This window comes from Dryobates pubescens, chromosome 21, assembly GCF_014839835.1.
Source record: "Dryobates pubescens isolate bDryPub1 chromosome 21, bDryPub1.pri, whole genome shotgun sequence".
Taxonomy (NCBI): domain Eukaryota; kingdom Metazoa; phylum Chordata; class Aves; order Piciformes; family Picidae; genus Dryobates; species Dryobates pubescens.
In genome coordinates this window covers 17,200,461-17,215,277 of record NC_071632.1, presented here as the reverse complement: position 1 = coordinate 17,215,277, position 14,817 = coordinate 17,200,461, and the positions used below count along the sequence as shown (strand labels likewise).

The 14,817-nt window shown below is 46.9% G+C and overlaps 1 protein-coding gene across 2 annotated transcripts in view; it reads right to left on the bottom strand.

The window, feature by feature from the left end:
- PLCD1 (phospholipase C delta 1) overlaps positions 1–14,817 on the bottom strand; it is a 57,804-nt gene that overhangs the window by 26,570 nt on the left and 16,417 nt on the right. For both annotated transcript variants that reach the window (XM_009899122.2, XM_054171370.1), the window contains exon 3: positions 2,544–2,772. In XM_009899122.2, coding sequence (XP_009897424.1) covers positions 2,544–2,772 — 229 coding nt within the window. The remainder of the gene's footprint in view (positions 1–2,543; positions 2,773–14,817) is intronic.

Sequence of the window (14,817 nt, the reverse complement as noted above, 5' to 3'; positions counted from 1 at the left end):
GCTCCATTGTGTTATAAAAGTGAACAAACCTCATCTGAAACTAGCAAGGGGTTTGTTTTCAAAACCTTGCTCATTCCTCACTTGTTTTGCAAGGTTTTGGAGGCTGGAAAAGGTACACTGTAAGGCAGTTCTCCAGTCATGGGGGACAGGCAGGGGGACTCAACACTTCTCCTCCTCTACTGACTCTTCCCCTTCTGTGCTCACAGATGCAGAGAACACTTCTGAGGTTTCAGGAAGATCTGAGTAAGCCCACGCTGCCAAGGCAGACTAAATTTAAAATCCCAGGCTTTAATTAAACCTCATCAAATTTCAAATGAGAAATCATGCTGTTCTGTAATTCCAGGTTACGTTAAACGGCCTGAGACAATCCCAGATTGGAAGCCAGCACCACATGGTAATTACTCTTCCAGAAATATGGCTTGCCTACCCACCCTCTGTAGCTTCAATTCTGCTTTCCAAAGAGAGAGAGGCACTTTTCCACACTGGAAATTTACAGCCTTCTTCCCTTCCAAATGTCATTGTTATTCCCCATCACCACCACCACCTTAGCAAGCTCATCTCTTCTTATGGGGAAGCTTTTCAGCAACATATTCAAGCTGACATACTCCAGGGACAACTTTGTATAGCCCAGATTTTCCCCCCACACTGTGGAGTGGGGGCAGCCTTCATATTTGAAAGGAAAACTGCCAAGGTGCAGCATTTCCACCAGCACCAACTTTGCAAGATTTCAACTTGTTTAAGGGCTGCTCCCTCCCACCATGGACACACAGCTGCTGACACAGCTGAGGAATGGCCTTACAGCCTAGAAACCTTCCCCAAAAACCACTCCTAGTGCAGGAGCTAAACACAGAATCCCATGCATATCACAACTTTAGGCTGGAGTTTTACACAGAGAGAGTGATTGCCCATTGGAATGGGCTGCCCAAGGAGGTGGTGGAGTCACCATTGCTGGGGGTGTTCAGGAGGAGACTTGGCAGGATGTTGGTTGCATGGTTTAGTTGATTAGGTGGTGTTGGATGATAGGTTGGACATGATGATCTTGAAGGCCTCTTCCAACCTGGTTTATTCTATTCTATTCTATTCTGTTCTAATGGAGTTTGATTCCTTTAACTGAGCAGCACTATCGTGGTGCAAGGGCTTATTAGACTTCAGAGTGAAGAGTGAAGCCTGATGAAAGCTCAGGATTTATGTGCAGTCTCTGTCACCATCAGTACATTATTACCCAGCAGGGAACCCACATGGAGCGAAGGCTTCACTGAGGGCAGGACTCCCTGGTGTCTCCCTGGAGGTGTTCAAGAAGGGATTGGACGTGGCACTTGGTGCCATGGTTTAGTAGTCAGGAGGTGTTGGGTGGCAGGTTGGACTTGATGATCTTTGAGGTCTCTTCCAACCTTATTGATTCTATGATTCTATGATTCCAGCTTTGTGATTTTCCCCAGCTGATCATTTTGCATCTCCCCTCCTTGGCAGAGATTATTTTTTTTTTGTGAATCATAGAATCAACCAGCTTGGAAAAGACCTCAGAGATCATCAAGTCCAACCTATTACCTAATACCTCATGACAACTAAACCATGGCTTCAAGTGCCATATGAAGTGCTTTGATGTTGAACGAGGCATGAAGCTCACACAGCCTTCACTCACTGAGAATGCTATCTGGTTTCTTCTCTGATAGCCAATTGCCTGTCTTTGTGAAGCTCAAAGGAACTGAAGTCTTTTACAACTGCTGGAGTTCTATCAAATCAGGGTGAAAACAGCCAACAGGTTCATATGTCATGGTCAGGGCCTCAGACACACAGAAATTCCATCAAACATGGCACCTGCAGATATGCTTTTTTACATAGAGATGTGAGACCTGCAGTCACAAAACAACTTACTGAGTGAAATGCAGCCCTGGGGAAAATTCCTTGTGAGTTCAGCAGAGCCAGGATCTCACCCAATAACTAACCCACTCTCCACATCACAACCAACTCACTCTCCTCTCCTGCTCTGCTGCTTTTCCTTCCTGATGTCTTCATTGTCACTGGAGTAATTGCAAATTCTTTCAGGGCAAAACTTCCTCCCATGCTGAGGCAAGTAAGAAGTAATTTCACTACAGTCACTGGAGCTACCCCAGAGTGAATCTGGCAGTGAGAAGAGGAGAATCAGTTTGCTTGTCTTGTGTTACTGAGAAACATGATAAACAGTATGGGCTTTTCATGCCTTGCCAAGAAGTGCCTGTCCTGGAGTTTAGTGCAATACAAGTGAAACAGACCCCTGAAGAATATAAAAAGTAATGATTGTTTTATCTGGAGCTTCCTGAAAGAGGCAATTCTTTGCTTAACGACCTGTGTGAAGCCTGAACCCGCTCTGGCTGGTATCACTGCAAAGCAGGGGAGAAAAGCATTGGAAACCAGGGAGTCTGCCTGGGTGCAGGATCAGTCTGAGAGAGAAGCCAGTGCCCAGGGCCAACAGGGAAAAGGAAGGCTGCTCTACTGCCTCCACCCCCAGAGAAAGACAAGTGCATCTTTGTCTGGCATTAGTGGCTTTATAAGGCAAAGGATACTGTTGGAGCTTCTGCTTCTGGTTCATGGAGTTGCTGTGGGCTATGATTTTCGCAAGGCCGGAGATCCAGTGGTTGGCATCGTCCTCTGAACTCGCAATGAGGTCCAGGTTTTTCCGCTGGTCTTTGAAAACGATGGAAAAGCAGCGATACTCCGGGACATCCTTGGCGTATTTTTCCATACCTTCTGTTTTATGGCCTGACCTCACATCCCGAATATCTTCAATGGAGACTGTGGAAAGAAAGCAGAGCCTGATGTCAGCAGGGCCTTGGGCAACCTTATCTCTGCTTGGTGAGGGATACTGAGAAGCTTTACTCCTCTTTCTTTTTCTCTGGAGGACTCCTTTCCCTTTCCCCACCCTCTCCCAAAGTTCAGTACTACAGAGAGCTCAAATCAAAAGCAGCAGAAAGAGCAAGGGTTGTTCAAAAGAAAACCTCTTTCCCCATGTTCCATTTCAGAAAGCAGCAGAATATGCACTAGATGCCATACTGTGATATCATAATATTTATGAGATACAAATCACTGCCAAGAGTTCCAGTCCTCCTGACTTGATCTCTGCTCCCACTTGAGAGTAGGCAGAGTGGAGCTGTGCCTCCCTGTGAACATCACCTCACAGGAAAACTTCAGTAAGAAGAGGGCAGGAGCCAAAACAGTCACTCCTTAGTTTGCAAGAAAGAGTGAGAAGGTAAACCTTAAAATGCCATCTATCCTTCTCTGCCACACTAGTGCAAATTAGGGAGGCAAAGACCAAGGCTTCAGAGAAGTTTGCTGTCACCCATACTCCAGCCTTATCCCTCTTAATGGTAGGCTCCATCCTTTATGCTTTCAAGACCATCCTTCCCCATTTGCATCTCTGCCCCTCAGCTAGTGGAAATGAGGCCTAAAGTCACACTGAGTTTGCAAAAGGCATGCACAAGGCCATCCAGAAAGAGCAGCACATTGCTATTAACCCCATCTAATTAACAGAGGCACCCCAACACTGCTCCTGAGAGAGGCAGGTGCCCTCAGACTGTGCTGAAATCAGGCAAGCACCCAGCAAGCATGCACAATCTCTTTTTGTCTTTGCTGGGCCACTTAATGCACAGATGACAGAATGGCTTAGGTTGCAAGGGACCTTAGAGATCATCTACTCCAACCTCCACACCATGGGCAGGGACACCTCTCAACTAGACTCAATTGCTCAAGGCCTCATCCATCCTGGCCTTGAACAGCATACACAAAGGACTGAGAGGAAAGGGCAGAAACTCTTCAATCACCTTTACCTGCTGAGCAACTTAACACCGAAGTAGGGTCGGCACACAATAAATGGCAGCAAGTTTTGCAGGCAGCGCTGGAACCCATAACTGAGAAAGTCTTGGCACATTTTCTTGGGTGGGAGACAGACCTCTTAATATTTTGCAAACATCAAGCCCCATGCCTGGAGGTTTTTAAGGCCAGGCTGGACGTGGCTCTGAGCAACCTGATCTAGTGTGAGGTGTCCCTGCCCGTGGCAGGGGGGATGGAACTAGCTGATCCTTGAGGTCCCTTCCAACCCCAACAATTCTGTGATTCTATGATCTACCAACACTATCTCAGGGCACACTGAGAAAAAGCAAGACCTGAGAGATACTCAGCCATCTTCTATAACAAGTATGCCAAAAAAATAGAGATAATCACAGGAATTTGGGGGAGAGAAAAGACCCAAAAAGGCAAGCTTAATTTGTGCTCTACCTCAAACTGCAAATTACAGGTACAAATGGTTTCCTGTGTCACAGATGTGTGGGATTGATTTTGTTTGTGCTTATCTTGAAGGAGCTGTGTTGAAAAGCTCAGCCACTGCTCAGCTGAACAGGAGAAACTTGCCTTTAAACATCCCTTTTATCCACTCCTTCATTTAAATTGGGGTGATTTCACCATCACAGTGCCCAGTCCTTTCGAAGTCAACACTGCAGACAAACACAGCTCAGTATCCACCCTGCACGTTTTTTGCATGGCTGCCCTGGGACCATCCAAAATTCATCAGATGCTGATCAGAGTTTGAAACTTTTCCTTTTCTCCCAGGGCAGTCAAGGTAATGCTCAGCTGCTGGGCAAAAATAAACCCAAACCCAAACCACCCAAGCCTTCAGTCCTCAGATATTAGTGACCTTCCAAAACCAGCACTGGTCACTTTAAATTCTCACCATATGTTGGGGGTGGTCAAACACCTTCCACAGCACTTTGCTGGTTTAGTTCCTTAGGAGAGCATACTGTGAGGAACTTCCTGGAGCTGGTAAATCTCCACCCAGACAGTTATGAGCAGTTATCTCTGTGTGGCCTTCTATGATCACCTCATAAAGGGCAAGAGTTCATCATTCAGAGGGGAGGAAAAGGTTGGGTTGGGCTGCTGTGGAATGACATTATCTGGCCAATTTGTGGTAGAGTGAAAGTTTTGAGTACTAAAACCATCCTTGAAAGAAAAGGGCTGCAATTCTTTTGCAGCTGGGCTGCTAGTGGAGAGCCTTGGACGTGATCTTGACTGTTAATTAGAATATTGGGCAAGTGATGGTAACCAGGCCTTAGGCAGAACTACCTGAGTAGAACATTCTTAATGTCAAGGATGCTATCATGTTTGGATGGGTTCAGTTCAGCCAAAAAAAAAAAGGCTTAAGTTTGGTTAGGCTCCTTTCACAACCAATATGAACAAAAAAACCCAAACAAACAAACACACACACACAAAATAGAGCTTTTGGAACAGTAATGTTTTGCCTTATTTAGACAAAAACATTAGAATAGAATAGAATAACCAGGTTGGAAAAGACCTTTGAGATCATCGAGTCCAACCTATCACCCAACACCATCTAATCAACTAATCATGGCACCAAGCACCCCGTCCAGGCTCTTCCTAAACACCTCCAGTGATGGTGACTCCACCACCTCCCTGGGCAGCACATTCCAATGGCCAATCTCTCTTTCTGTGAAGAACTTCTTCCTAACATCCAGCCTAAACCTCCCCTGGTGCAGCTTGAGACTGTGTCCTCTTGTTCTGGTGCTGGGTGCCTGGGAGAAGATAAATCATACAGCATAGAGTAGAGTAGAGTAGAGTAGAGTAGAATAGAATAGAATTAACCAGGTTGGAAGAGACCTTTGTGATCATCGAGCCCAACCTATCACCCAACACCATCTGATCAGCTAAACCATGGCACCAAGCACCCCATCCAGTCTCTTCCTAAACTCCTCCAGTGATGGTTACTCCACCACCTCCCTTTAATCCATGGCTATGGTGAACCCTTGACCAGAAAGGAAGTCCAGGCTGACCATCTCAGACACAGACCTGTGCCATGGTCCATGAGTACGTGATGCTCCTATGCTCCCAGTCCCTTCTGTTTATGGCAGTGCAAAGGGAAGGCTCATACTGCTGTTCCTCATCACTTGCCAGCTGCTCACCACTGCTTGGCTCAGAGGAGTTATTGTCCCTTCAGAATGGCTAGCTAGTCTGCTTGTGCAATCAGCCCCTAAACTTTGGGTTGGCAACGACCTAGTGTTTCCAAGGCTAGAAAATCTGATGTTAAATATTGGAAATTCAGAATGGATTCTTTGGAAACCTTTATCTGGCAAAGTGAATCCACTGGAAAAGAGAGCTGTGTGGGAGGGGAAAAAAAACACACCGAGATTGAAAACCTGTGTCTGGAAGGGCTCCCTTGATCTCTTTGGGGTCTGCTAAGAAGGGGATGATAGAGGGCACAACGCTCTTCACTGCAGAGAAGGTACAAAGAAGGTGGAGGAACAGGATTGGTGTCTGCTGCAGTCATTCAAGGTATAAGGAGAGAAATTATCAAAGCAGGAACTACTGAGAAAGCAAGGTAAGGGAGGGTACTTTTTAAAGCCTTCCATGGCTTGCTTGTGTTTGCTGCTTTCATCTATCAGTAAAAAAACCTGAAGCCAGAGGAGTCAGCCCAAGCCATCTGCAAATGTTATCTCTTCTCTGGAAAATCTTAACCCAGCATGAGTACATAATCAGCCGCTCACAGACAGTGAGCAGAGTGTATTAGCAGTCCCAAACTAGTTGGGCTCAGCTGAGCTATCTGCGAGGAGAGATCAGTAATAGCTGGGGGACAGAGACATTTCAGAGCACAGGAACACTTGAAGCTAATACCCATCAATCACAAATCCCTGCAGCCTCCCTGTTCTTTCCCCATCACACCACAGCGGGGAGGTAACCACAAGCAGAAGAGAATCTGGAAAGTTTGCATCTACTTCTCCTGAGTGTTTATGGCTGCTGAGGAGGTGGCTTGCGTAAAGCTCAAAACATGAAGCACAAGACAAGGAAGCTTGTGTCCTTCCTGGCCTCCAGACACTGAGTCAAACAGGTTATGTCCTGGTCAGCCCTCCTGGCTGCTGCTGTGGATGCCGCTTGGCCGGTGCCACAGCCAAACACTCCCCACTGACATGGACATACAGCAGTATTCTCTGGAGCCAGTAAATTTACTCCTGTCTGAACTAGTCTCAGGAAGACCTTGAGAACTTTTCTTTCCATTTTCATCATTGGATACTGCCTTTGTGCCTCTCCCTTGCTGATTGTTGTCCCAGTGCCTCGCTCCTGTTTCACCCATAGCATTAGCAGGCAGGTGTGACTCAGACCCACAGGAGATCACCTTTGACAGCCATGACATTTTCAAACAATCAACATGTATCTTTGGGGTGTCTCTTTTGATTTGGATTTCTCTCTTCATGGCTTCCAAGGAGCTTGCTACTACAGTTGCAAGCTCACCTCCTCATGCAGAAAGAATGGGAACACCTTTAAAAGCAAGACAAAAGCTGTGATTCACACTGATGTGCCTCTAACTGGACTTAGAGAGTCTGCAAGTACCTAAATACAAAAGAGTGAACCACAAAGCCTTGCTGAGGATGTCTAGAGCCTCACCTTTGCCTCTGTCTGACACCAAAACTCCTCATCATGCCACAGCAGTTAGATTCTTCCTTCAAGTGGTCCCTGCACAAAATGCTTCCCACCTCCCTCCAGCAGAACCTGAGCTGACCTGACCACCCTACATGAGGTACCCTCAGACAAATTCCAGTGCAAGGATTTGAGCCTTGTGGAGAGGGGATGACCATTTGTGTGAGAACCCTTCCTGCAGGAAGCAACAGGGATCTCCTCACCACCCTAAAAGCTGTAACCCCAGAGCCTTCAAGCTTCAGGAGTGCATCCAAGTCACCAATATGCACTATGAGCCATTAGGCAGCCAAAATACATCTTGAGGAGCCAGAAGGACAAGACTAACATGATGCCTAATTATTAGAGCATTGGTCTGAGAGATGAGCCCTGACCACTGGCCTCTCCATCTCTTCTCCAGGATATACTCAGCTGAAATGTCCAGACTGTGCTGGGATCCTGTTTGACTGGCAGCCCTTTCAGAGGAGACATTTTATCAAGAGTCCCATAGAAAGGAGATACAAGAGATGCACCCACATGTCCTGCAGACCACTGGCCATGTGAAGGACAAGGACCAAAAGGTGCTTCTCCTTCCTCATGCCTTAGCTGACAAATGGGGAGAGGATCATCAATGAGACTTGGAGGCACTGCCAAAACAACTGACCCTGAGTTACTCATGAGAGGAGGGGGGCAGGTTTTCACTTGGGGGTGGAATATGCTCAGATCCTTTCTTTTCCTTATCCTACCTCCCTCTCATTAGCAAGCAATCTCTGCAATGTGGCATTCAGTCACATCTAATTACTCCATCCCACTCTAATTGTCTCAATAAGTCACTTCTGTTTACTGTCAGGAAATGCAGATGAGGAATGTACCCAGCTGCTAGTGGCTTGCACCATATCTGCACCCAGCACTGCATCTCTGCAGAGAGAACAGACCTTCAGCAGCTGCAGCTCAGCCAGGCTGGCTTAGCATCTTGTCAAGAACAGCTGAAAGTTGCTATCTGACCCCAGGACTGCCCTGCCAGCTGGGATGGCTGCAGCGAGGCTGCATGGATTTCACCACACACAAAGCACGTGGGGAAAACCAGCACCCTGAGCTGCTTCTCTCTTTGGTTTCACCCCAGAAAAAGCAGTTTAGCTCATTTCAGTTTCACCATGGGTGGCTGATGCTAATGACCAAACACATCTGGGATCAGGACCTCCATAATCAGCAGGATCAGGTGCACCCTCAACTCCCTGGCCTGAGAACACCGAAGGCTATCCATCACCCTCACCGATGCACAATGCTTTAACATGATCACTGAAGAGTGGGTTTAGCCTGAGCCCCACTGTGCTGTGCTTTCTTAGCCCTGACCTCGTTGCTCTCTCATCTCCCTGTGCATGAATTATGGCAGGTCCCAGATGCTGATTTCTCATCTGTTCTCTTCTCCCCTCCCTCACCACTGATTTTCTCAGCAATGTGTTCTAACTTGAGATCTGCTGCACAGCAGCCTGCCCTCCTTGCTGGTGTGTCACCAGCTGACAAGCAGTAATACAATGCACATGTCACTTCACAGGTTGTTTGGACCTACCTTTTCTTATAAGGCCTTTACCTACTTCTTTCTGTTTACCCATCACAGCTCAGGGCAGTGATGCAAACAGAACCATCTCTATTTACATTCCTTCAACACGCCACAGCCAGGGCCCTGCAATCTATTTATGCAACTGGTTCCTACTTCTCCTGCTAAATTTGGATCTAAAGGCTCTCAACACTTGCATTGAACATAAGGGCAACAAAGTTGGTGAGAGGTTTGGAACACAAGTCCTATGAGGAGAGGCTGAGGGAGCTGGGGTTGCTTAGCGTGGAGAAGAGGAGGCTCAAGGGAGACCTTATTGCTCTCTACAACTACCTGAAGGGAGGTTGTAGCCAGGAGGAGGTTGGTCTCTTCTCCCAGGCAACCAGCACCAGAACGAGAGGACACAGTCTCAGGCTGTGCCAGGGCAGGTTTAGGCTGGCTGTTAGGAAGAATTTTTTCATAGAGAAAGTGATTGCCCATTGGAATGTGCTGCCCAGGGAGGTGGTGGAGTCACCATCATTGGAGGTGTTCAGGAGGAGACTGGATGGGGTGCTTGGTGCCATGGTTTAGTTGATTAGTTGATGTTGGATGATGGGTAGGACTCGATGATCTTGCAGGTCTCTTCCAACCTGGTCTATTCTGTTCTGTTCTATTCTATCCTATCCTATCCTATCCTATCCTATCCTATCCTATCCTATCCTATCCTATCCTATATGCTACAGAAAATAAGGTCAATATTTGTCAGTACAGTGCCTGTGATGAAAACTGTCCCAGCAAGGCATGCAGTGGCCTGATTCAGAACTGAATGGAAAAGCCAGGCAGCTCTGCAACTGAAGTGACTTGGTTTAGGGGTTGAGTGATTCTGATAAAAACTAATGAGACCCACAGACAGCCGGTTTTGTTTTCACAGCTGAGGGCTGCCTTGCATAACACATTCACATCAGCAAATATTTTTCCAGGGACAAATACAGGCCTGACCATGAAGTAATGATTCCTAAAGAAACTGCCTAACGAGCTCCAGAAGGAAGCTGTTGCTGCAGCCAGCTGCCTGCTGTGTGCATGCAGGTTGCTGCGAGTTTCTGTTGACTTTAGGCATTTATCAGGAAGGATTTAAAGTTTTCACTCCCAGAGTAATATCACACCCTTGATTTCCCTGAGCAAGTTCAGGGCATTAATTCAGTGGAGACAATCACTCTTTCTTCCACACACAAAAAAATGGCATGGGATGCTCCTGGTGTGGCTTTTGAAAGGCCTTTCCTGAATTCCACAGGAACTTTAAAATGAAGGAGAAAGTTTTCTGCTGAACACCGGCTGTAGGCTATAAACACCAAGCTTTCCTGCTATGTTTAAACCATGCAGAAATACCCTAGAACTGGGTCAAAAGTCTGAGGAACTGGAACAAATTCTGTGCATTTTAAATAGTGAGGATAATTAGCCATTAGCTCAAAAATACCAACTTAGTTACTTAAATCAATAAGCCAACACCACTTGCAACGTTCCAGTCGTGCAACTGAATTTGGCTCACCTCTGTAAACTGCTCCCAAAACTAATCCTTTTCATGAAAATATAGGGGGGGAAAAAACCACCAACCAATAGTAGTTTTAAAGTAGAGCTTTTGGCCAGAGATGGAAATATTTCAGCCAAAGCTCCTAAATTTCTTTCTTGACTACACTGCTCATGACTCAACAACGCACCCACAGTGAGTCAGCCTTGGGGCAGTGTGTGAAGCTCACTCCTGGCTGTCATCAGCAACGTCATCTCCCTGACCCTCCAGCAGAGAAAGGCTGCAGGAGGTAGCAAAGCACCAGCTTCTCCAGGGCTCCACTGTAGCACCCCTAAATCTAAATGGCTCATCCAGTCTTTCTTCTGGCTTTGAATATTCTGTTTCTCCACCAAACACACTCAAGAGGATGCTTCACCGCAAAGCTTTCAGCCAGCCCGACTGATCTCCAAGTTCAGAGTGGTTTTAAAAGGGCCTGAATCTGGCTCAAGTGGGCTCACACGAGGGATCTCAGCTGGTTTAAGAAAGGACTTGCAAAAATCAGTTTCCCTGAAAGCAGCACACACCTTTTTTGCTCTTTTTTCCCCCTATAGATGAGACCTAATATTTCACCATAGTTGACATTTACTGACAGGCTGTTGCTGCTCATTCAACACAAGTCCATCTGCCCTCTTTCTCTCTCCTTCCCACCACAGTGATGTTCTGACTGAGCTGTTTCCCAGTTCCTTTGCACAGACCTCTTCTGGGCCTCAAAACTGTTAATCCTGCCAACATGAACCCTGTTTTTTCAGCCTAGGGAAGACCAGAATGAGGGGACAGAGTCTCAAGCTGCACCAGGGGAAGTCAGGTGGAAGTTCATCACTGAGAGAGCTGTTAGCCATTGGAATGTGCTGCCCAGGGAGGTGGTGGAGTCACCATCCCTGGAGGTGCTCAAGAGGGGATTGGATGTGGCACTTGGTGCCATGGTCTAGTAGTCATGAGGTGTTGGGTGACAGGCTGGACTTGATGATCTTTGAGGTCTTTTCCAACCTTGTTGATTCTATGATTCTATGAAGCTGCCCCATGAATAAAGGCCTCGGGGGATGAAGAAGAATGCACCCCACCTACAGCTCTACACACTTCAGAGAACAGCAGCAGCATGTTTGTGGGCCCAGGACGCAGCTTACACTCAGGATGTAGCAGACAATGGTGAAAAAAAGAGATTTCTAGAGGCGCTTTTGTGCATCACTTCGTGCCCAGCACTCCTGTGTTTCTGCTGGAGCTAATGAGAGAGTTTGCACAGGGCGTGAAGTGTTCATTGGAAAACTGGCCACCTAAAATGCTTCAAGGGCTGGGGGAAGAAAACAGCTCCCTTGAGCCTAAATGCAACATTCTGAAAGACAATGGATTGTGGGCAATAAGCAAAAAAAGATAATAATTCATTAAGTTCTACCTGTGCAGAAACCATGTTGGAATGGCAGCCTGTCCCCCAAACAATCCTTGAGGGGAATGCAGTTACCAAGGGAGCATCCAATCTAAGTTGCCAGTTGTTTAAAAGGAAGAAAACAGAGGAAGGTACTGGTTGCACCCTGCTTATCCTGATCCAGGGAACATCTCTGCCTGTGTCAACCCTGATATGTTGCTGGGTTTTTTAAAGTTCAAACATCTGAGATTCTTCTATCTAACCTCAGCAGTCTCTGGTTTTATCTGCTAGACACCTCCTCTCAGTGGTTTACAAGTATCTCCTCTGCATGATTGTAAGAGCAGCAGCAGGAATAACAGGAAATTATCCAAACAAAAACATAACAACCCTTACCCTACCCAGACTTTGCTCCTCTGTGGTGCCTTCATCTGCTTGCTGCCCACAATGCTGCAGATAAGATTAGACCTGCTGCTAAAACCTCCCAGTTTCCATCCTGCTCATTCTTTTTCCTTCCAAAAAAACAAGGGCAGCTTATCTGCAGTTTTAGAAAGGCTTTGTACCGGAGGGAATGTTGCTGTCTGTTAACAAGGAAGGGTGACTCTATGGAGAGCTCATCTTGAAGTCCCTGATTCTAAGTATCAAACCATGACCCTGCACTCTTCCTCTGGACCAAATGGCACAGTGACCATAGTTATAAAGCCCATCAGAGGACACAACACTAACCAGGGATAATTCCACTTGAACCCCAAGCAGCCTGGTAAGGTCAAAAGCTCAAGAAACAAACCCAAACCCAGTGATCACTCTGAAAACTTGGGGATGGAGAGTCTCAGAACACCACAGAGGAGAAAGACAGGGGAAAGCAGATGTCCTTGGGGTTATCTAGGGGCTGGGCAGGTGGCAGACCAGTGCTCATCTCTCATGTTGACTTCCAGTTTCAGGTACATCCATGGCACATGTTAAAAACAACCCTGAGGTGGACCCTCCCAAAAGCTTGCACAGTTCCTTTCCATTCTCCTAGGAGCATGTAGGGGCAGCATGCCCCAGCACACTTGGTAGGTCACAGCCTGGTACCAGGCATAATCCTGCAGCCAGCCAGGTTTATGGGTGCAAAGCCAGGCTGGCCAGAGCCCTGCCAGATCTTGCTTTTTCAGAGCAGCAAGGACAAGCTCTGCCTCAACTGCTTTGTCTCCCTTCCAGCTCTCATGACGACAGAACAAAGATTGTTTCTCCACAGCAAGGTGTGAATGCATGGGGGTGTTATAGAGCACACGGGTGGGTGTGTGGCAGAAGGCAGTATTACTCCATCTTCACTTTGCACTGATGGCACTGCCAGAGCAGAGCAAATCCCCCTTCCTGCAGTGGCATTGCCTCTATCTCAGTGTGGCAATGCTGGCTGTGCCCAGTTAGCAAAATGTATCTTGAGTGCTCTAAATCCACACCCACGCAGACACACGCCCAGCTTGTGCTCAATACCCAGCTCAAAGGATCTGAGCTCACTGCAGGGATCTTGTTGCAGCTTAGGAAATAAAACAAGTTAGAGTGTGCCATGCCCCTGCCCCAGCAGTGGAGGCAATGGGTTCAGCCTGTGCTTCTCAAGTAGGTGCCAAATCCCTGGGCCCACAGAACAAGAACTCGCTCCCACCGACTTCAGAGCACCCAGGTAGGGTCAGGACCGTTGCTGGAGGTGCTCTCAACTCTCACAATCTGGAAACTGCTGGCTCTGAAATTCATTCTTCTCAACTCATGTCCTTATTTGTTGTACAGCAAGATATTACCTGGGAAAGGACATTGCTTGGATATGGGACAGAGCCCAGCAAAGCAAATATTCATTAAGGGCTCTGTGTTGGGTTTTGTTACCATGGAATATTGCATTGGTACCTGAAGAGCCCAGCTGAGCACACACAGAGTGAGGGACAGCATCAAATCCAAAGCCTTTTACAGCCAGAGAGAGAAAGAGAAAGGAAATGTGTGGGGAAGGATGCACAGAGAGATTAAATGACATGCTCAAGGTCATGTGAGAAGATTGTGGCCATCAGGATTATAAACTGAGTGTATTTTGCCCTGCTACCTTACTCCTCCTACTGAAAATCTTATCACTGCTTGTGGGAGGGGGTAATTTGGAAGACCCACCCTTCATTTAGTTAATTGTGACTGTTACCAAAGAAATTGTGTAAATTACATGTAACACAGGCAGCATGTTCTGCATTTCAACATGCCATAAAATAAATTCCACATTGTTAATTTACCCCCTGGCTTTACAAGACTATGATGAGCAGTGATAGGGAAATATGTCAGAAAAATACCAAATGGGAAGGGAAACCAGACAGAAACAGACATACATCCTGCCTGGTCCCATGCTGATGGCACAGTTGGGCCCCTCATCCAAATTATGGCCCCAAGATGAGTGGTGATGGTGCAGAATGGTTTTCCTGTGTCCATATAATGGTGACTGTCCTGTCTGGACTTTTTACAATGGGGGAGACTGGGTTTCCAAGAATAGAATAGAATAGAATAGAATAGAATAGAATAGAATAGAATAGACCAGGTTGGAAAAGACCTTTGAGATCATGGAGTCCAACCTATCACCCAACACCATCTAATCAACTAAACCATGGCACCAAGCACCCCATCCAGGCTCTTCCTAAACACCTCCAGTGATGGTGACTCCACCACCTCCCTGGGCAGCACATTGCAAAGGGCAATCTCTCTTTCTATGAAGAACTTCCTAACACCCAGTCTAAATCTCCCCTGGTGCAGCTTGAGACTGTGTCCTCTTGTTCTGGTGCTGGTTGTCTGGGAGAAGAGACCAATCCCCACCTGGCTACAGCCTCCCTTCAGGTAGTTGTAGAGAGCAATAAAGTCTCCCTTGAGCCTCCTCTTCTCCAGGCTAAGCAACCCCAGCTCCCTCAGCCTCTCCTCATAGGGTTT